Genomic DNA, 23431 nt, shown 5'->3' with positions numbered 1-23431 from the left:
TAAGCACATCGTTCTTAATAGTTTTCTTATAGTCGTATGTATAACGAATTTCTTGCTGTCGGCTCGAATACTCTCTCGTAGGTCTATCAACTTTAAGTTGACAGCAGGGAAAATTATTCGATCCAAAAACTCTAAAACTGTAGCACACTAATTTAATTTCGTGTAGTGTTTTTTTTTTGTTTTCTTTTTGTTTAGCAATCACTTTGGACTAGCGCATCGTTTAGCGTGGTCAATTGCTCTTCGCTGCTTTTGATTCTCTCGGCCAAGTCACGGGCATCGGCAATTAGTTTGGCCTTCATATTGATAAAATAATCATAATCCGCACACATATCGGCAGTGAGATGTTTGCCCAACAATGAGGCAATAGTAGTGCCACGACGATCAATATCGGACTTCAGACGCTGAGCTTCCTCCAATTGTTCGTACAGACGTTCACGTTTCGATTCCAAAATGCTCTGCAAATGAAAAATTATACATTTATTATACAAATTGATTTGCTTTATGGGTGAATGGGTTGAAATTTACCTTATCTTGTGGTCTCGATTCGAGACTACTTTCAGTTTGTCCCAATCTCTCGGACAGGGACAAAAGCAGGCTAGTTATATGACCCACATCATCGATATAGGTACGAAACTTGGAGGCTTCGCTGGGACGGACTTTTTCGGCCAGCTGGGCAAATAGCTCTTGACCCAATTTATCATTCATGGAGCTTTCCTCTCCAATTGTTTGCTGTTCACGCTTCAGAGAGCCTATTTTTTGGTTCAATCGTCTTAGGAGTTCATCCTGGCGATGTAAGAAATGATAAATGGTTAGAATAGATGCAAAGGATTTCCTCTTTGTTAGTAACTTACCATTTTCTGTTTGATTAAATTCGTGCCCTCGCCACTGGGATCGGTTAAATGCAATTGCACTATATTGATCATTTTGCCCGATATCTCTGGCGTTGATGCTTCACTCGAATCGGATTTCATGCGCATTAGTGTCGATGTGCCCACATCTCGCTTGGCTTGACGTAGGGGAACATCTGGATTATATAGATTGCTGACATACTCATGGGTTGGCTTGCAGCTCTTTGGTGTTAGAATTTCGACAAGCTTATCGCTGGGCTGAAGCAGCTTGAGCAACTCTCGACTCAGTAACTCATAGTCCAGTTCAATGGGTTGACGTTGACGTGGCTGCAATGTGGTGCGCGTTTGTTGCTCTTGCTGCTCCACCAACAAATCCAATGCTTCGCGATCAAATAAATCATCAGTTTGACAAGCCATATCCATGGTAATTGGCTTTGGATTAACTATCAGAACAATTTCACTGCGTTGCATCAATTGCAGACCCATCTCAACCACTTCATCGGTGTCATCGTGGGCTGGTGGACAAGTGTGGGGCGGTGGCGGCGGCGGCGGTGTAGTTGGAGAAATAGGACTACTCGCTACTGGTTGTGGTGGCGGTGGTGGTGGTGGTGCTGGTTTGTTGGAACTTGGACTTGCTAATTTGGCATGACCCAGCAATATGCCCGTTTCACATATATGAGCCGACATTAGCTGCGATTGCAATTGTGTGATTTTTTCTATATTCTCTCTTAGAGATTCCTGACGATTCATGGACGGCGGTTTCGTTTGAGGATGACTCAAAGTGGTGCTAATAACCTCAGCGCGAAAGATGTGAGATCCCTCGCCGGCATTCGAAGAAAGTTCCAATGAACTGCAATCCGATTGAGATGAGGCCGGCGATAAGCGTGGCGGTGTCGGTGTGGGCGTGGGCGTGGTGGGTGGTGGCGGCAACATAATCACCTCTTCTAATGTAGTTTCGAGGTCATGGGCGGCTTGCTTAAGATCACTATGCGACTGGGTCACCATTGAGTGTTGTGCCTGCTGCTGCTTGTTCATCATATCATATGACTGAGATCTTAGATACGGTGTCGTTGTCTTGCCATAGCCCTGACCCAAAGCTGGCGAGGAATAGCGTTGACCCAACCCAGTTCCGGTTGTCGCCTGGCCATAGATCATGGTATATGGCGATGTCACACCTGTGGGTGAATGTGTATTCGTTGCGAGGTTATTGTTGGAGCCATAACGTAGTGGCACCACTAAATTTTCCCCACCATTCGGTGAGCTGGGCTGTTGTTGTTGTTGTTGGGCCAACAACGGTGGCTTAGTTTGCGTTTGCAGCTTAACGCCCAAGGGTAAGACATCAGGAAGATTATTGGTTAGTTTGCCACCACTTACACCATAGCTGGGTTTTGTATGGTGATGATGATATTGATGATGATGATGGGCCACAATATCTTCATTGGGGGTTAGAGTTAACTTATAAATGCCATGATCGGGATCTGTATTGTTTAGCTTCTCCAAACTCTGTCTCGGTAGGTAGGAGGCCTTCGAGTTTGATCTGCAAGGCAAAAAAGAAAAAGGAATTCATTAGAAATCAATATTTCAGGTACAAAAACTAAGTAAACTAATTTAACGATTTACAACACTAATTAAAGCAGAAATATTGGGCTTAAATTACGGTTTAACTTATGGTCTAATGCTGTTCAACTCTTTAATCTTCAAGTTTTATTGTAGTTTTCAATTCTAGTCTTTAAATGGTCGTTTATTAACACTAAAAGTTTATTTTTTATCGATACTAAAACACTTTAACAACACTAAAAGTATTATTTATCAATATTAGCCATAATTACTCATTTTACAACACAGAATGTAGTCTTCTACATTTCACTACAACACAATCGCTTAAGACTAGTTTCAGTTACTAATACTAGATTCAATTCTAAAGTTTTTCAAGTGCTCTGTAATGGTTTAAGTACTATCTCACTTGCCAATTAAACAATTCTAAGTTTGACAACACTAAATGCTACTAACTTTAAAACCTCCTTCCACAATAAAAAAAAAACCATTTCGTCACATTTCATTCGTTTGTTTTGACGTTACCACAAAATGTCACTTCATGTTCCAGCAAGGGTCAAAAACTCAACCCATTAGGGTCATCGTTGCGGGCACGACTCTTGATCGAGAGTCCACGGTGCACACAAAACAGACAATCCTCCCCCTCCCCTTCTTCTCTGGCCTCCTCGATGTCTCTTACTCCTACTCATTATGCAAATGCAAGAAAAAAATAATCTCATAATCTCTCTGCCAACAAGAGTTTTTGTCTAATTGAGTCCTACTTTTCCAGATAGTTAAAGTTAAGTTAAAAAACAAAAACCAAAACTAAACGCCCTCGCCGCCTGCTGCATCACACATCTCTTGGCGGAACTGGGCGAAAGTGAAGGAAAGATTTTAACAAAAATTATTCTGTGCACGATGCGGAGACAAAATACCAAAAAAAAAAAAAAAATAAAATAAAACAACCAACAAAAAAAAAAACCTTACATATAAAAAACGAAAGTGAAATGTTTACAGTGCAATTATAAAGAGTTTTATGTTCCAGACAAGACAAAAGTTTTGGGCCCTCAATTTTAGTGTGCAAAGCGTATGACGATGCCCCCTAAACCCCCCGTCCAACTACTCTCCCCCCCTTTCACCGATCACACCACCTCTCCTCCTCTGGCTACTCTTCCGTTGACAAACTTTCAAAAGTGCTAAACTAATTTGTTATGTTTTTGTGTTAAATGTTGAGGAGAAGAGATTTTTGCACAAAATATTTTTGTCGGTTTTCTGGTTGGCCACCCCCAGGTTTTTTTTTTTTTGTTACCATCATCATTTTTAAGGTGTTAACAACAATGGGTTGTAGTAGTTATATATCCATATACTTATACATACTTATACATATATATATATATATGTATTTGAAACGATTCATATAATAAAGTCTAAAGAAAGCCCGTTTGAAAGAAATGCTGTCGCATTTGCATAAATTAAGTGGCTTTGGTTTTTGGCCTGGCTTACATCACATCGCATCAGACAGCAGAAACAGCGGCAGCGAAACAGCTGTTATTGTATCTAACAGATGCCAAAAAATGCAGATGGATTCCCCTAAACCCCCTCTCCTCCTCCCATCTATCTAATTTGCTTCTCTTTCTCTCTCTGTGGCATTTGCATAAGGCCGCATCTTTTGTCTACTTTGATTATGACCCAGGCAACAGAGCATTAGCAGCAGCAGCAGCAGCTTCTTCACTTTCTTTGACCATAGAAGAGAGGGAAAACAGAGAAAGGTAGGTAGGAAGGGGGGTTGCCGATGATATGATGGCAGCCACTTGTTGTGGCTTGTTGTGTGTGCGTGTGTGTGTTGGTGTTGGCGTTGGCCTTTCTTAATCACTTCCGTTCGCTTATTTCGCCCATGTTGAGTAATATGAAACAACAAACACAATTTCCAGTTGTATTTTTTTTGTTGTTTGCCAATTTTGGTTTTTCTTTTCTTTCGTTTTTTTTCTCTCTTTGATGGATTAAAACAAAAGCCATTTAATTTGCATATAACAGGCAATAGAATGAATAGGTCTTGTCTTGAACCCAACAACGTGATTAGCTAATATATATGAATGAACTAAGCACAATGGCACAAATTTGACACTTTTGTATAAATCATTTAAGAGAAGCCAAAACAAACTACTGGTTACCGTAATAGTGTTGTGCAAGGTTAAGAACAGGTGTTAAAACTCAGGTGCTTATGGTAAAAGTTCCATTCTAAACAATTTGCCAAGTAACATACATATTAGTGGGGAAGGTCGTTTTTGTGGCAAAACAGATGTTGTATTTAATTAGAATAAGTATTGATGCCAAAAAAAAGTGTTGTGCAGGACTAAAAAGAAGCATATTTACAAAGAAATAGTGTTGTGTAAGATTAAGAAAATGATATTCCAAAAGAATTCGTAAATTTTAAGTCTTATTATATTATTTTCCCACAGAAGCACGGATAGAAAACCATTTTGTGTGTTCAGGCTTATATTTTGCAAAAAAATGGGCCTCATTCCAATCGATAGCCATAATTGAACAGTAATTAGTGTTGTAAAGAGTTAAGTAATACAAGAATGTTGCAAATTGATAAGAATCAAGTTAAAATTAAGGTCCGCTAGTTATTATATTAACCGACTAAGTTATGGTGCTGTGACTAGCTAATCGATGTAAGTCAAGTCAACAAGAAACTCTAATGTTATGCATTAAGAAAAGTTCAGTTTAAAATCCCGAATATCTAGATGATCTTTGGTAAGGATAGATAGACAATACTTGTTAAACTTTGTTAAATGATGTTACAGATATGACAAGTATGTCTAATGACTAAATAGACTTTATATTCTGTTAATCATAAAACTAAATTTATAATTTATTTCACCTAATGATGTTGTACAGCATTACAAATAATCAAGAGTGTTGGGAAATTGATGGTGTGCAATTAAAATGAAATTTCCTTCAAATACCTTGTTAACAACTAATTTGAAATGTCGTTCTGACCAAATATTGTCTTACACTAAATTAACGACCTCAACACATAAGCCTCAATTGTTATCTTATCTATTTGGAGATTCCAAAATTACCTTGTAGTATTTCTGGTAATGAGGTAACCCTTCGCCCTGCCATCACCACCATAACTCCCCTCTTAATGTATAAAAAAGATAATTTTTGAAAAAAAAAAGAGTCTCTGACATAAGACTGACTATTAAAAGCAAATATTAAACACCCTCAACAATGGGTCAAAAGGGGCGGCGGTGTATTTTTTTTGAGGGGATTAATGCCAATAATAATTTTCAGACTATAATTTTTTAATATTAGATAATACCTTCCCAATAATGGTCTATGGCATTTCTTTTCCACAGACAAAACAGAGAAAAAAAGAAATGAAACAAAAAAACAACGAAACACAAAGCCAAAAGAAAGGGTCAAACATATAAAACAAAAAATAGCAACAAAAAAATGAAATGTTCAATAGACAATTTGGCTTATTATGAGGGCGGGGGGAGGCAGATGCGGGGCGTTTTTAAGGTGATGCAAATTATGAATATCAAATAACAACAAAAAACCAAAAAATTGATAAATTATTGGTATAAGTTGCATAAGTTCATATACCGTTAGATGTGATTAGCTTTTTTGATCAATGTTGATTCATCAGGTGATCGCCACCCGCCTCTATTTTGGTTTGTCTTTTTGGGTTCAGTAACCACTTGGCGAGAGGGTCCTACTGATGGTCAGTGGCCTCGGCCATGCGGCCTCTCCTTGCTGATCATTCATATTGCGTATGCACTATAATTTTTGTTGATTTTTTAACAAATATAACAAGCTGTTGTTGTTGCTGCTGCTGGCTGACTAGTTTCTCGTTTGATAGTAAAAGTATTTTGTGTTGGTTATTTTACTTTTTTTTTCTTCATATTTAAATATGCCAAACTACACACACTATGAGAGACTCTGACTCGGAGTTCGACTTGGAGTTGGACTCACTGGCGACGCATGGAAATCACGTTTTAAACATCTCGCCGAAAAAAAAGGCAAAGTTTCTGCGGTTCGCCGTTGTTGAAAACATAAACACAACATCTTTCAGCCTCAGTCTCAGATCGAAACCGGATTGTTGTCGCTGCTGCTGCTGCTGCGGCACACACATTTTCACTTGCCGCAAAATGACGTCAAAAAAACAGTAAGATATAAAAAACGAAAGAAAAAAAAAATAAACAAGAAGCAAAGCAAAACAAAACAGATGGCCATCAAAAGCAGTTAGCTTTCTTCCAGCCGGAGGAGGAGAAAGATAGATATATAGCGACTAAGAGGTGGTGCGGGGGAGAGGGCCAACATTGAATGCAGCCAGAACAAATCGCTCATCAAGTGGCCAACGAGCTCATCTATGGCAATGGCAATGCCAGTTGCAGCATTTTTCCACCTATTTAGCCGAGACACAAAAGCGTACAAAATGTACATCAAACTATGCCATAAATTTCTCTGGGAAAAATTCAAAAAAAAAAAAAAAAGTTAAGAAATAAAAAACAAGGAAAAATGCACGAAAAGAAAACAGAAAGAAGCTGCATTAGAGAAAAGAAAAGAAAAGTTCTCTACCTATCTCTCTCGCTCTCACTTGCATGCTTTTTGCTTCAAGCTCCGTCTCATTCTTCAATTGAAAGTTACTATATAGAAATTAAGTTGGCTAACTTTTATCATATAAAGGCATTTTTTTACAGTGACCTCAACCACTTAATGTCAAATAAAAAGTTCTTGGGCAACATGAGCTGAAGCAAATGTTTTGGAAAAACAATTTTTTAAAACTTTTTTCTTTTAGTTTCATCGTAGACGTTAATAATTCAAATCTCAGATTAATTGTTAAGTATATTTCGAATATTACAAAAACAAATTTTATTTCTTAAATCTCAAAAAAATTGTCTACAATTTATTTAATAATTTTAAAATACGAAAACAAAATAAGTTCGTATTAATAAAGTAAGTAAATTCTGATGTTACATTTCTCTGATATTAAAACGTACAAATATTAAAATTATAATGATATCTGTTTAAGCAACCAATTTAATTAATTATTCCCTAAATATCTTCAAAGCTTTGCACCACTGTGCACTGTGTGAGTGCTGCCTCCTCTTCAAATGTTTTGTGTTCGAAAATTTTCGTAGCTGTTTTCTTTTCTAATGCAGGCCGACGAACACAATCAGCTACTGGTTGTTGTGGCTATAGTGTAATTATGATCCATTAATTCTGGCAGCAGCCAACAACAACAACGAACAACAACAACAACCACAACAACAGTGATGATAATATTAAGAGAGGCCAGGCCCCTGTGCCGGTTACTTGTGCAATATTTCTTTAATGTAAAATCGATTTAATGGCGCTTTTCGCTTGGGGGCTCCCCCTTAAAATAGACAATACTTGGGAAATGCAGAGAAGATGCTGAATAAAAAAAGAAGGAGGAGGAGGAGGAGAAGATGGATGCCCAGCCAACGCCTCACCCAGTGGAAAGAGTGTCGAAAGTGACTCGACTAACTAACTAACTGGCCGATAATAATTAACTTGTGAGCTAAAACGACCCAAGTCATAATAATTACAACAGCCGCTAAATACGACCACATAATAGGCAGCACACAAAAGGGTAAAAAGAACAAAGGGAAGATAGTGGAGTATACGGGGGGGAAACCATGTAAAACATGGCCAGTCGACTGTATCCCAAACATAATCGAGAGTGTTGTCTTCTCTCGGTGAAGTGCTCTCGATGCAATAGAAAAAGAAAAAAAAACTACAACAAAAAAACAAGCTCGCAAAATGTTTTTCCAACCTCTTAAACATCCTCCCCCAGGGCAGCAATTAACTACCCACACTCTGTTGGAAAAGTAGTTTATGCCATGAAATTAGTTAAAATGTAGTAACTTTTTGTTCAAACTATCAAACATTGAACCCAGTCAAGTTCTTTAATGAACTCTTAAAGAGAATGCTGTATGCATTCTATAAATAGGTATATCTTGAAAAATCCTTTGAAATTTAAGTGAAAAGTTTATAAATAAAAAATTATAATTTCCCAAAACAATTACTTTTATATAACCGGTTGTTATATTTTGTAAAAAGCTGGTTTCAAATATATTCTCTTTAAAAATATGAATATATCTTTTATTGTTCCTTAATATTGAAGTGAAATCAATGTATGAATAAATGAAACAAGTAAACATATACTTTTAAAAAACTGTTTGTTAACATTTTTTTGTTATCATATTTATCAAAGTTTGATTTGGAGTAAATTCAAATAAAACTCATTAAGCTGTTATTAATTTTATGTCATTTGCGTAAAAACTAACTAAGCTAACAAATAAGTCTAAGACTTAGACTCTATGTTATTGGGTCAGTTGATATTCATAAAATTTAACTGATGGAAGCAACTAAAATTGTTTTTTAAGAGAACTTTAAGCCATGGTTTCAAGTCAAAGCGTTTCGAAAATCCCAAAAACTACTTTATAATGTGGAAAGAATTGTTATGGATAATAAGTACGTATACCTTTTCCATAAATTTAAGAAAATTGGAAATTATAACCCGATTGATATAAGTATGCCTATATATATTTATGTTACTTTCAATGGATGACTAACTGTTTAACCATCTCACTTTGTCTCAGTTAACAGTCATTCAGCTAAAATCATTTTAAGCCACTAATCAAAGCTCCATTCAAATTGATTATTATATTCATTACATGTTTATTTATTAAATATCAATAAAATTATAATGAATTATATACCAATTCCTAATATGTAAAATTTCTGATTATTTATGAAAATTGCCCTTAATACAAAAATTAAATTTAGGCAATCATTAGGCACTGACAACAAGGTCTTCAGTTCTCTACTGATTCTGATTCAAAAATAATTATAATAATGAATTTTAAAATATCTATTCACATAAATCGTGAATTAAATTTTGCCCATGGAACAAAGAAACACACATACATACATACATCAGAATAAATCATTAAAATATTATCATTATAAGAAATAATAATAAATTTCATTCTGATTCATAACAATATAATAATAATGAATAATATATCGTAAGTTATTATATGTATATAATATATAGTAAATTAATAAATTTAGTAAATTTTTCGTTTTTTTCTAGAGAGAACTGGTTTTAAAGATAATTTCTTTTTGTTTTTTTACGAATTGTTGAAAAATTGACTGCTTATTACTTGAACTTTCTGTTAGTTTAAAACTTTTTGCATAGATATTACTGAGAAGAATCATACGATGATTGCATAGTGAGCCAAGCAATTTCCTGTTTGATATGAAATTCATTTTATTTACAAATTCGTCATTCGTTGACCTTAAGTACCACACACTTAAGACGCAAAAAAAAAAAGTCGAATAATGTAGTTGGGGTGAATTTGCGTTATTAACAACTTTACACATTACATGGTCTATAAAGGCAGGTTAGTTGATTGCAAATGCGGGTCTTTTTTTTTTGTTTTGTTTTTGGAGTGAGAAAAACTTCCTCTACAGTTGTCTGTACTCCTTCTAGTTTATTGTTGTTGCTGGCTAATATAAACGACATATGCACATCCGCACAGACAGAGAGAGATAGACGGGCAGACGGATGGATAGACGGACGAACGGACGGACATATCTGCCAATGACATTTTCACTCTCTGCCCACTTGGCATATAAATTGTACACACACACACATATACACTTGAAATTGCCCTCAGGCGCATGCGCAACACGTCCGCCATGGCTAAGAGTGTCTTTGAGCCATTTTTTTTTTCTTGTCTTTAGTTTTTGAGTTTTGGTTTTGTTTTTAGATATTACACAAAAGCCGCCGACGAATGCCAAAGTGTTGCGGCTATTGGAGGAACTGCCCTGAATACGGATTTCTCATTGTTGTAAACCTAATGATGAAGACTAAAAATGGGAAGATATACGGAGAGAGAGAGAGGGCAGAGATAGAGAGAGGGGGGTAAGTAAGTGGGTGAAGTAGAGTAAGTAACATTTACTTGCTAGCCAAAGTCAGTCACACAAAGATCATTTAGAGATCCGGGCCAACTGATTGCAGAAACTTCCATTTTCTATATAGAAAAAGAAACTGTGTATAGGAAACAAACAAAAATTCCACATCAGCTTCATTAGAAAGAAAGACAGACAGAAAAACAAAAACTATTAAAAACCAGTAAAAAGGCAAATTGTAGGGAAATGTTAAGTACTTAAGTTTTTTATCTCATCATTTATTAAGAGAGTTCTTCTCTTGTCGTCGTTGGCGACGTCGTCATGTCTTTTTATGATGCCCTTCATTAGCAAAGTTCTATAAAAATTTCCATAAATAAAAAGCTTTACCAATGTGATATCATCTAAATATGCAGAAATGCAACTCAAGTGAGATCAGCGGGATATACATATATACATTTAGCTTATTACAAATGATATGATTCTAAGATTCATTATATGATAATCAGTTTGTGGAAAGAAAAGTGAGCGATTGATGAATAATGATTGTCTTAATAATAACTTTTTTTGTTTTCAAATGGTGTGAGGGACAGTTAATTGCTCCCCCCACAGAAAACTGTTTAACTGTCTTGTCTGACCTTTTCGACCATATTAATGATCAGCCAAAGCTATAATCAATCCAAAAACAATCTAAAAAACAATGATCTTCATTCATTCTGTCTGTCTGGCTGTCTCTCTGTTTGTGATTTCAATTCCATTTCCAAATTTCAAATGGCCCAGAATAGAGTTTTAACTATTGGTTTGCGATTGGTTCAAGGTTAAGATCAATAAACTAACTCAACATAATTAATGGGTCGTAGCAATAAAAATATCAAGATATCGTTTTGTTTGCATCAGTTTGCAATTATTTATGCAAATCTTGGACAACAAAAAGAGAGAAAAACAAACTAATTCTCACGCTGCTCGTAGTAGTAGTAGAAACCATAACAAAAGTCGATTGATCGATTTCTGATGGTGGGGCAAGGCGAAACTCTCAGCTGTTTGTGGTGTCAATATTATCAGTTCGATAGTGTGATGAAGGGGGAGGGAAGAAACAGAGGAGAGTTTACTTTTTAAGAAGCAAATTGTGAATTGTTTTTTTCTCAGGAGCGGATTTACTTTAAAGTTTACATAAATCTAGAATAGCATTTGAAATAAGCAAAATAAAGTACCAAATGTTTTCAAAAATCGTTTTAAAAAAAACCCTGCCTGAAGTTGATACAATACAAAGGGAATTAAAGGATTAAGCAATCCCTCTTTCCCTCTTTTTAAATTAAAGAAACCTTATCTAATTTATAACAGCAAAAGTTTTGAAATTTTTATATAAAATTCAAATATTATTATTTTAATTGTAAAAAAGAATTAATTCTAGGTTACAATGAGTTTTGAGCCAGAGCGACAAAGGCCTTCAGGCTGATAAAATTCAAATAAATACTTTTCATATTTAGAAATACGTTTTTTTTTAGAAAACAGAATTTTTCAAAAGAAAACCTTTCACAAAATAAATTAAATTGTCGTTAAACAAAATAATATAACGTTTAAAAACAAATCAAATTGTTATAAACCGATATTTAACATTATTGCATAAAGGATTTATCATCATTTTATGAAGTATCGATGATATAAACGTTTTTCTTTATAGAGGTTATAAATAAATACTTCCTTAAATGAAACACCATACGTATTTTGTTATCAATATTATGGTTTAAATAACCAATTTATAAAATACAAAAAATGCGACAAAATGTATGATAAAAACCACAAATTTAAAGAGTATAACTCATACCTAGATTTGGCTAGTATATATACTAAATCTACTATAGTTATCTACAAAGAACACCCATGACTAATTGATGAATAGTTAAATTTTGTTAAATAATAAATAATATCATTCCGTTCCTGGAACTGAAATAACTCTAGTCCATTCAATTCGTATTTTCTTTGTCACGCGCTTGAGAATCTTCAAGTGAAATCAGAATCCATATATATATGGATGTTTATATAAGGAAGGGTATGAGAATGGAATGGCATGGAGTTGGAGTGTTGGTATGTGGCAGTGTATGGAATGGGCCTTTTGTGTCACAATATTTACTTAATAAATAAATAACTTTAAGAACCTCGAGAGACTCTTATCTGCAATAAGAAATCTCCCCTTCTCACCAGCTTAGCTCAGAACCAAGAACAAAAAGATGACATTACAAGGTTACAATAAAAAGTAGAACCGAAAATATGCTAATGAGCTTGAGAAAATCTCCAATTTAAAATTAGCTTGCAAAAAAACAACACCAAGAAATATAATAAGGAATTGTATTATTTTTGGCGGCGCCACTTAAAAAAGGTAGAACAAAAACAAAAAATGAGTCTCTAGAGCGGAACACCCAGAGTTTTCAATTCCCAATAACCCAAACCCACACCCACGCCTCAAACTCAAATTCAACTTCAGTCAGAGATTTGCTCTAAGAGTTTTTCGTATTTTTTTTTTTTTGTGGCTATTTACAAAACCTTGGACAGTGAGCCAAATGCTATGGATCGAATGGATATGCTTTGCTTTGCTTTGGTTTGATGGGAGCCACTCCTAGCTTTTGTTTTGCTACATATATATAGACGATTCATATATATATTTATATGCACATCCGCGTATTGTTTGGTTTGTGGGGGGAATAAGGTAAAGACAACAGCAATTGCAGTTGGCTTTTGATAATTAACGGTTTATTGATAAACCGATATGGAGAGAAATAATGACGATAACATTGGATGATCATCAACAACATGAAGCCGATTCAATTTGATGGGCGTTACCCTAGAGGGTCATAAACATAATTCTCTTTCTCTCTAGCCTTTTCTCCGGTTTCCCCAGTTTTCAAGGAGAGAAGGGCAGAGCCACCAGCGAAGGAAAGAGAGAGGATGAGAGGAAGAGGAAGAGGGAGGCCACTCAGTAGGAGTCATCTTTCTTGTGTCTCTTTTTTTTATAGGTTTAACGAACTCTTTTTTGCTGCTGCATAATAATATAATATAATAATAATAATACTAAAAATATTTCTCTGTCTCTATCTCTCTCTCTTTCCTCTTGCAGCAGGACAGGAAGCCCCAATCGAGGCAACGGGCCTTCGTTTGTTCGTCATGGCTGGGGCCCAGCCCCAAAATTGGTAAGAAAATCACACATTTGGCATTCATTTGGCGTCAACAGAGAAAAAAAAAACACAAAGTCTCTGTGAATGCCAAGAGCAAATGAAAAACGCAATTACTACATATATTGTGGAAAAGCAATAAAAAATACAAAAAAAAAAACGAGATCAAGATTTGACGAGACAGACAAACGGACGACGAACGGATGGCTGGATGGGAATTGCGTTTTCAAGGTTGTTGCTGCATTGCCAACTTGGGCAAATTGCAATTAAAAACTCATATATGGTTAAAATGTTTTCCTCCTCGTCCACACCCTCCTCCTACTCCTCCTCCTCCTCCACTTTGGCAACACTACCTCCCCTCTCTCCTTCTATCACTCTGTGATGTGTGACGGCATTTAATTTTGATTTTTTTTGGGGGTTTTTTAGATTTTATATATTTAAATGTCTAGACTTATCTACACTGTTAGAAAGAGTACATTGAAATTAGGATGAAACTATATCGGCTTTATATTTAAATAATGTTTTTAGATCAGTTACTACTTGTCTTTTTCATTTTATCTTCTATCTTTCTATCTTCCATCTAAAGTCTTTTTTGTTTAATCTTAGTCAGACTGTTTTAAAATAGATTTCGTTTATTGACTTAATTATTTCAAGCTCATTTATTTGTAAATATTACCGTTCCTTGCAAAAGATATAAATAAACTAATTCTTTTAGTATTTTTCAATAATTTTCATTGATTTATTCTTATCAGATTTGTTAAAAATGATAGCAACCGCTGATAACTCACTTTAAGTGAAAGAACAAACTCACTCGACTTATTAAAAGTTAAATTAAAAATTAAAAAATAAACAAAGTAAACAAAGCATTTACACTTATTGTAGAGTATCTCAAAGTCGTCAGCTCAATAAGCATATGCATAGATATATTTCTTTTCATTTATTTGGCATTTGAAATCTGATTGAAAAGTTTACCTAAAGCCCAGCCACTGAAACCATTGACTCATTGTTAAATCTGTGTAGATTTCGCTTCTTTTTCTTTTGATTTTTTGTGGTAGTAGTCGTTGTTGTTGATTGTTTTAAAGATCAAACAATTGCAGCAGCCGCACGCTTCTTATTCGCGCATAACCGAAATAACAAAAACCGATAAACCAAATGTATTTACTCTATATATACATATATATGGAACCCAACCATAAAAAAAACCGACAACGACGCTTTTCATTGAACGACTGAACTGAAACGAGCAAAAATTGAATTTTGGCATTTTCTGGGAGGCGAAAAAAGAGAGTCAACAACAACAACAAAAATGATATAAACATATATATAGATTTTTATATATTATACATATAGTTTAGATATATGTTGCGCTCATCAAATGGAAAAATGGGTTTACAATTTATGAGGGAATATGGAATACACTTTTTTATCTACTCATCAAAGGGGGAGAAAAGGCTTGGACAAACAAAATTGTTAAAACTTTCTTTGCAAATTCTTTCTAATAGAGACACATTCATTTAGTTCTTCTTCTCTATTATATTTAAGAGTAAACGACTATGAAAAGTAATAAATTTCTCATCATATAATGGAAAGAACTTATATTTGGTAATAAATTTTACCAAATTCACAAGAGAAAACGAGCACAAAGGGGGCCATAAATTTGTCTTTAAAATAGTAAACTATATTAAATTTCAATATTTGACAGATCGATGGGCAACAACTCTTTTGTTTGGGTATATTAAAATCATTGCTCAGCCAAAGCAAAAGACTTTCCCAATTCCATGTCTATTTTATAGAACCCTAAGCAATTAAAAGGGTATACAAAAGTGAACCCAGCGAAAAAAATGAGCAAAAAAAAAGCTTAAAGTCAAAAGATAACCAATGACAATTTTCAATAGCCACATGAGTCAGGATTTGGTGATATCTTTATGAACACTTAACTTTAACTAACTGAAACAACTCTTGAAACATTCATTTAGAAATTGTATTTGGGAAGATTTTTTGAGGAAGTCTCTAAAAATAAATGGCATAATTCTAAACTAAAGACAATTTATTTAGCAACGATGACGACGATGACGACAAAAACAAAAACAAAGACAACATGAACATGTGGCCCACATGACAGAAGGCGCCGTTCCATTTACACCGAAAGAATTTTTGGGAACTGATTAGCCAACACAAATTAGATGCCAACCCCAAGAAACAAGAGCAGAGAATAGAGTAGAGAAGACTCGACATCATCTCAGACCCGGTGACATATTGGCTTTTATAAATTGTTGAATGTTTTTGTTGGGGTTTTGCTCTGATTTATGCCAAGCAAATGAACCAAAAAAGTGTCTTTCATATACCCTGTAATATATACAAAACTACGAAATGTCTATAATGGGCAAAGGAAAGCATGTGACATATTGATTGGATACATTTTAGAATGATTAGAGTTAATTTATATTATATTTAGATGTATAGATATGTCTAGTATATACCTAAATTTCTGGAATTCACTAATACAGCAGTTAGCAAACTCCTAGATGGCGCTAGTGTGCATACAGATTCTTAAGTTTTTAAGATGAGGGAACAAAATGTAAAGTTCTCTACTTAAAAATGAACTGAAAACTCGAATAGAATGTTTGGAGATGACAGAAAACATCCTTTATAGGGTAAACAAAATTTCATTCGTTCATCCTGTGTAACTATTATTGATTTAACTTTTTCATTCATATTATAAATACATACACAAGACAAAAATCTAAAAAAAGGAGAATTCCCGAATGGAATGCATTTGGTTTCGTTTGCATTTCATTTTTGTATTGCAAATTGCTTCTTTGGCTGATTGAAAATTGTTTGCCTTCTTGCCTTTTACTGATGTTTTCCCTGAAGAACACACAACACACACACAGAGACACACTCGGAAGAGGGCAGAAGAAAGAAAGGATCGAATCGCATTGAATTTTATCCATAGCTAAGTATTTACATCTCATGTGTATTGTGTATTGCATATTTGTGGTCTGCCTTTTGTTGTCTTTTGTGTAAACCAAAACAAAAAAGTAAAAAAAAAAGAGGAAAAGAAACCACTTCCATCTTTCAACTTGGTAATTCGTCATGCGGCTGCTGCTGCCGCTGCTGCTGTTGCTTAGTTAGCGCGAAGAGGAGCAACTGGAGATGGAGGAGGAGCTGGAGTTGAATTGATGACTGACTTGGAACTCGGCCTTGAGGTATGAGTGTGGTGTGGCCACGTACGAAATGCAAAAAAATTAAAATAAAAATGACCGTGACTTATGTGGAAAGGGATTGCATTGGCATTGCATTGATTGCATTTCATTTCAGCTTCTCTTGTTGCTGCTTCATTTGCATTTCGCAGAGAATCAATCACGACAACACATATACACAACAAACAGTCTAGAGTCTAGACATTGGACTCGCTGGTTGTCTACACTCTGTCTCACTCTCAATTATTGGCAGTTAGAACATGGCAATAAGCCATAGCCCAAGTCGTAACAACAATAATCATCATTATATGCATCATCATCTTTATCATGCTTTCTGGCCCAAGGCAGGCAAGACGTGATCAGATCTGATGACAGTCGTCGACATCGTCGTCGTCGTCATCATCGTCATCATAATCATGTTAAACTGACCATGGGGCGGGCGTAGAGCATTGGCCAAATGTTAGAAATAGAAAAAAAATGCTATAAAAATAGATATATCAAAATGCACTTGACTTACATAACAATTAAAAACTGGCATAGAAAACAGAGAAAAAGACAGAGAGACACACAGTGAGGACAGAAAGAGAGGGAGAGACACACAGAACTAGTCTCTCTGCTTAAACGATTTAAAACCAATAAACACTAATTAGAGAACGATGATTCTCATATTCTAGTAGCAAGTTCTAACTGTAAATTAGATAAATATTTTGACTCCATACAAAAAATTTTCACAAGGAAGCAATAGAAGTAGAATAATGAAAATATATTTTTTCTTTCTCATGCGAAACTAAATTATTATTTATTATTAGATGTAAATTGTTTATACCAAATGGAATTTATAAACAACAAAATGTGTTTTCTTGGTTCCCATGCTAAATGGAATTCTCATACTATTGATGTAACTGAATCACATGATTGTACCTACTACCAAATTGTGTAAATAAATCGCCTCATATAGACAACAATTGATAGACGTAACTAAAGAAGGTGACTAATTTTAAAGGTTCTTGCTGAATGAAGTAAAAAGAGACGAAGACAGTTTAGTAAAAAGTTTAGTGATTTTTGCAGAATTTTAATTGTTCATGGACTTTACTTAGACTTTAGTCCCGGTTACCCCTAGCAAATGCTATTATAAGGAATTGCACTAGTTCTGCATCTTAAATTATAAATATCCCAATGAATTAAGTCCATTTCTATGTAGTCTATCAAGTATCTCTTTAAATATATGTACATATATTTTAGACTTATCAAATGAGCACGTGGTGGATCAGTCAACTTGGAACTTATTAGAAGTTTTTCTTCATTGTTAATCTCTGACTTTGAGCAATAAATCTAATTTTAAAGGGGCTTAAGAACCAATCCATTGCTTATATCTATATATAACAAGTTGACTCCAAACAGAACTATTTTTGCTTTACCTTATTTTGGAGAGAAACCTCTTTAAGAACATTTAATTCTATGCTTAATTATTTAACCTTAAATATGTATACGCTGCTAACCAAGTCTATAGGTGCATGGTTTTTTTCGGCATTATAGGCCAATTAATTAAAGGAATAGGAATCTTTTTAAAGTCCCTCTACTTTATACTCTACTTATATATTTCTATTGTATACCAAACAAACTATATTCTTGTTGTAATAGTTAGTTATGTAGCACTAAATTCTGATTATCATTATCAATCAATTTATTATTCCAATCGTTAAATAAGTTGAACGACCTTTCTAGTTCGATTGTTAGTTTCTATTTTATCTCGAGGTCAAGTTTTATGAACGTAACTAACATTTTATAGGGCTTGGCATGGAATAGTCTAAATAACATTGATGTTAATCATTCAAAGACCTTTTTATGATATCATGCACAATCTAATCGTCACAGGACTTTCAATAATGAAAGATATTGATTAAAGCTTCACTACTTAAGATAGACCTATCAATTGTCATGGAAACTGAGTAAAAGTAATAAAAGCATTAGATCAATTACCATTTTGAATAATAATCAAGATAGTGAATACAGAAAAAAAGCATTACTTCCTCTTTCTACTTTTTGTTTTTTCGTGTCTTCTGAAAACGAAAGTGAAAGCATTTTAATATGAATAATGCAAACGCATTTTGTTTGATATAATTTCTCAGCTGCGTCTCACACACAATTTCAATTCCTATCACTCCCACATGGAGCACATTTTATTGTTCAGATCACTTAAAATGCCCAGCAAAACTTTTAATTTGATTTTTCTGTATTTTTGGGTGACAATTTAAGTTCTGTCATAAAACGAAATTGGCTTTCAAATTTTTTGTTGTGGTTTAATGATCTCTCGTTTTGTGGGGGAGTCACTAATTGAATTTCAATTCCAGATACAATCCCTCTGCTCTCTTTTAACGGTATTGCTGGCAATTTTATTATAAACACAACAAAAACACGCAACAGCAACAACAACAACACTTTTAAATATTGATGAGATGATCTTTTGGGCCTTTTTTTTTTGTTTGTTAGCGTTCTCATTGCGCAACAGTGGGACGCAAATTTATGCAAACTGCCTACCAAAATATTTCGTTCCTCATTTTCTTCTGGTTGTGTGAATGCTTTCCCCCTCCTCACCAGATCCAGAATAATTGCAGGCACGTAATTTTACCTTGAAGTTCATTGACAGAGACGCCGACACACCCGATTGGGTTGCGGTTATCGACTTGGTCATTAGCTTTGGCAATAGCCCACAGACACAGAGTCTCAGCCGCAGAAGCAGCCGCAGCAGCTGAGAACGTGTCCCATGGAAAGGTAACGTGGCCAAAAACAAAGAAAGCCCAAGAAAATGTTGACAACTGATAAATTTCAAATGACTGACAAAGGAAATGAAACGCAATATATTCACAATAATATATGCAAAAATTCAAGTGCCTATATATATTGTAACTTTTTCAACTTTTTCTATCTGCAATCGACTTTGTCTTCATATCTTGTGATAACAATTTCAATACTTCAGTCATGTGCCATATTCTGATATAAATTTAATATAATAATTCTTAAAAAATCACAGTGTTTAAAAGATATGATTTTGATAATTCAATATAATGATAATGTGCTTGGGAAAATGAGAATATGAATGAATATCTTAATATCTTTTTAGAGCCGAATTTAATTTTCAGCGATTTCTTTAACATTTTTATATCATTTGCTTTTGACTGATTAGTTTAAGATAGACAAATGTGATACGAGGAGAGTTATCTCTTCTTCTAGATTGCTAAGTGAATTTATTTTCAATAATTTCTATTGCAATTAAGAGTTGGTTAGAATTGAATCTAAAATTATTATTATTGTATTTGATTTTCCATTTTACCTTAATATCTAGATGACAGCAAATCTTTAGAATTTAAAAATGATTTCTTTTCCATTTTACCTATTTTTCTGTTATTTATTTCTTTATTATTTTATCGTTTAAACTATTTTATTACCTTAAGGTTTTAGCATAGAGAATAGATTATAAATAAATAAATTTTATTTAAGATTTCTTTTTTATACTCGATGCTTGACCTATTTCTTCTGCTACTCATCTTATAAAAAATATTACAAAGAAAAGAAAAATCTGCAAAATGAAATCACATTTTCTCTATTAACATGGTTTTCCAAATAGACCAAAACACAAAAAAGCAAAACAAAACCTTGCCCAATTCTCATAATAAAAACCTCAAAAATTAAGTTAACAAACAAAACAACAAAAAAAATTGCATAAAAAAACCCCCCAAAGCAAATGTAATGTGAAATTGTTGCGTTTAAAAAATGTTAATTGCAATACATTTTAAACAAATTGCGGGCAAAACAGAAAATAAAACAAAGACAAAAAGCAAAAAAAGAGTGAGAGAGAGAGAAAAAAAAACCAAATTAGGCAAACAATTTAAACATGAGCTCCAGAGCCACGGGAAACCCAGCCCCAAAAACCCAAACCCAAAGCCCAACAGCCCAAAAGCCCAGCCAAGTGCCTGTGCTCTAAATTTAATTTGGGTTTGACTTTTGTTTCTTTTTTTTTTGGTCTTCACTGTCTTTTTTTGCGCATGTTTCTTCTGATTTTTATCGGCTGGGTGGGTTGTGGCTGGTTTGGATGTCTGCCCGCCGCTGGTTGGAGGTTGTGTCCAGTGGTTTTCACATTTTCTGGACTGGGGGTTTGTCCGTGTTGGGTCCGTCGTCTTCGTCGTCGTCGTCGCCGTTCATGACGCGCGTGACCCACTAAAGAAAGATACGTTTCGGAGTTTTTTTTCGGTTTTTTTCGTTGTTGCCTTTTTTTCCCCCTTGTTTTTTGTGTCAAAGCAATTTTCGTGCCCTGCAAATGATCGCGATCGCCATCGCCATCGTCATGGCGTTGGGTCGTTGCAAGTTTTTCGTTTTACAGTAGCAGGAAGACGTCAAAACCAATCCGTAAACTTATTTACCTTTTTGGCCAGTTTTCAAGTCATAATTATTAATTTATATATACTTATATGTTCCGTAAGATGGGGGCAGGGGGCAGGGGGCATAATCAAGTAGGTAGGCAGCATCTTTGTCGAGAAATTTTCGTGTTATAAAGTTAATTTGTGAAATCTTTTTGTCGCCTACCCTATACACTAAATCGATAGGGTATATTGATCATATTGATCAATTATTGAATCTTTAGCAAAACTAGCGTCAATGATTAAGGCCATCATTAAGATAAAAGGAGAAAGTATAAATTAAAGTAATTCAATAATAATTTAGGTCAATTGTTACATCCTTTTCTTACAGGGTAAATCTTGTCGTCTTCTTAATTGGTTTCATGATTTCACATATATTTCTTAATGATTTGCGTGCTGGGCAGTTGGCTCGTGCAGTTTTGAAATTGGTCAGAAGGAAGTTGATCTTGGTCTTGATTTTGGTCTTTCTCTCTGTCTCTCTCTTTGGGGCTCTGTGTCTTTTCGCCGCAGGTTACTGAAGCGTTTATTGCCGTTGTTTGTTGTTGTTTATATTTTATATTCCTTAATTTTGCAGCTAATTGAAAATTATTTCATTTTTTTTTCTTTGTTTCTTTGGATTACACGACCTTGTGGGTGAATGATTTGTCGGTCAGCTTGAAGCTAGATTTTTCAGCGGGATCTTAAATTCTAGTTCACCTCCCCTCACCGCCGTCCCTCCCTTGACATCCTCCTCGACAAGAAGTTATCTTCAACCAACCGCACATTAAGGAAAATGTATGCCAAATGTTCTTTGAACTCGAACTTTTGGTTTTGTTTCCTCTGTTGTTGGGTTGATGTGGTTGAGAATTTCCGAAATCATCTTGATCTGACAGTCAAGAGCAACCAACCCGCACCTGTTGCTATATTTTCATTTCATATCTGACTTCATTTTGTTTTGTTTTTGTGGCTGTTCTTTTTCTGTCATTGTCTCTTGACATTTGCGGTACTTTTTGTTTTTGTTGGTGTTGTTTGCCCGCTGAAGTTGAACTTGCTACTTCTTTATCTATGTACATATACAGGTATACAAAATGTGTGTGTGTGTGAGTGTGTGTGAAACTCGGGTATAATTATTCAGAATTTATATGTGGATACATACACTGCCCACATGTTGGGGATCGTATGCATAACGGCGGAAGACACATACATATTTACATACACACACTTCATTCAAGTGTTTTCAACTGCCAAATGATGACAGCTATAAAGTCATATATCTATATATCAGTCACTCAGTCAGTCAGTCAATCATTTTAATATCATTTCAACTGTGAGAACTACGCAAAGTTTATTCTGCATGCAAATCTTTTATAAATGTTTAACTAAATACGTTTCTTTGTATGTTTTATCAATACATCTTCTGTTTTCATTAAAACACGTTCTTAAATCAATAAATAATTTACTTTTTGTGGAGATATGGATCTGTTACTTAATTTAAGTTTTAAATTAAGTATGTTAGAAGTTGTTTTTTATACTGGTTTGTAATTTTGGCAAGAAATATAAATTCTTAGAAAGGCTTTTTTAAAACAAACTGTATTATTACACTTGATTAACTAAACATTTCTTAAACTTTTCCTATAAACTGTGTATATGTATATCAATCAGTACATTCAAACATCTGAAAACATACCTATATATATTTTATTTAATTCGAATGTATTTTTGAATGTTCATCCTTGTATACCTTTTAATATGCCTATTTCATGTATCTATATTTATATTTTCTATTACCATTTTTTGTTATCCTTCGATTCCTGTTTAAGCATTGAATTAAGCATTAAATTTTTAAAACTTTTAATCTAAAGTACTAATTTATGTATTTTTAAATGCATTATTTATCTATGTAGAAGGATTCCTAATTCCATCTAATTATACTTTTTTGTTAATCTCTATAACTTATATATTTATCCATATTTACTGCAATTTAATTATCAAACCAGCATTATTATCACACAATTATTAGTCTATATATCTATGTGTATTTTTATAACTATGTATTTTTCCTATAGTCATATAACTTTATAAAGCCATTTATCTATACTTCGATTCATATCTGTTTTCATGTCTAAAATATTAGTGGTCAATTTATATTTTTGATATGATAGGATAAGATAAGACTTTATCTTTATAACTGCATCCTCCCTCTATTAACCGACTTTGACTATCTAAATATCTATCAATCTATATCATTGTCTGGAGAAAACATTGATTTTTTCCACAATCACATATTTCAAGATCAAAAGTATTCGAAATTGAGAACATCCAAGAATACTATG

General features: G+C 34.2%; 1 protein-coding gene across 4 annotated transcripts in view; it reads right to left on the bottom strand.

The window, feature by feature from the left end:
• Positions 1-14: 14 nt before the first annotated feature.
• Positions 15-23431, bottom strand: part of LOC6640027 (protein Shroom) — a 67353-nt gene continuing 43936 nt past the window's right edge. For all 4 annotated transcript variants that reach the window (XM_047010155.1, XM_047010156.1, XM_023174779.2 and 1 more), the window contains exons 8-10: positions 852-2385; positions 526-783; positions 15-455 (exon numbers count right to left, since the gene is read on the bottom strand). In XM_047010155.1, coding sequence (XP_046866111.1) covers positions 192-455; positions 526-783; positions 852-2385 — 2056 coding nt within the window. In that variant the 3' untranslated portion in view covers positions 15-191. The remainder of the gene's footprint in view (positions 456-525; positions 784-851; positions 2386-23431) is intronic.

Source organism: Drosophila willistoni (genome assembly GCF_018902025.1).
Source record: "Drosophila willistoni isolate 14030-0811.24 chromosome 2L unlocalized genomic scaffold, UCI_dwil_1.1 Seg196, whole genome shotgun sequence".
Lineage (NCBI taxonomy): Eukaryota > Metazoa > Arthropoda > Insecta > Diptera > Drosophilidae > Drosophila > Drosophila willistoni.
This window is presented reverse-complemented; position numbering and strand designations above follow the sequence as displayed.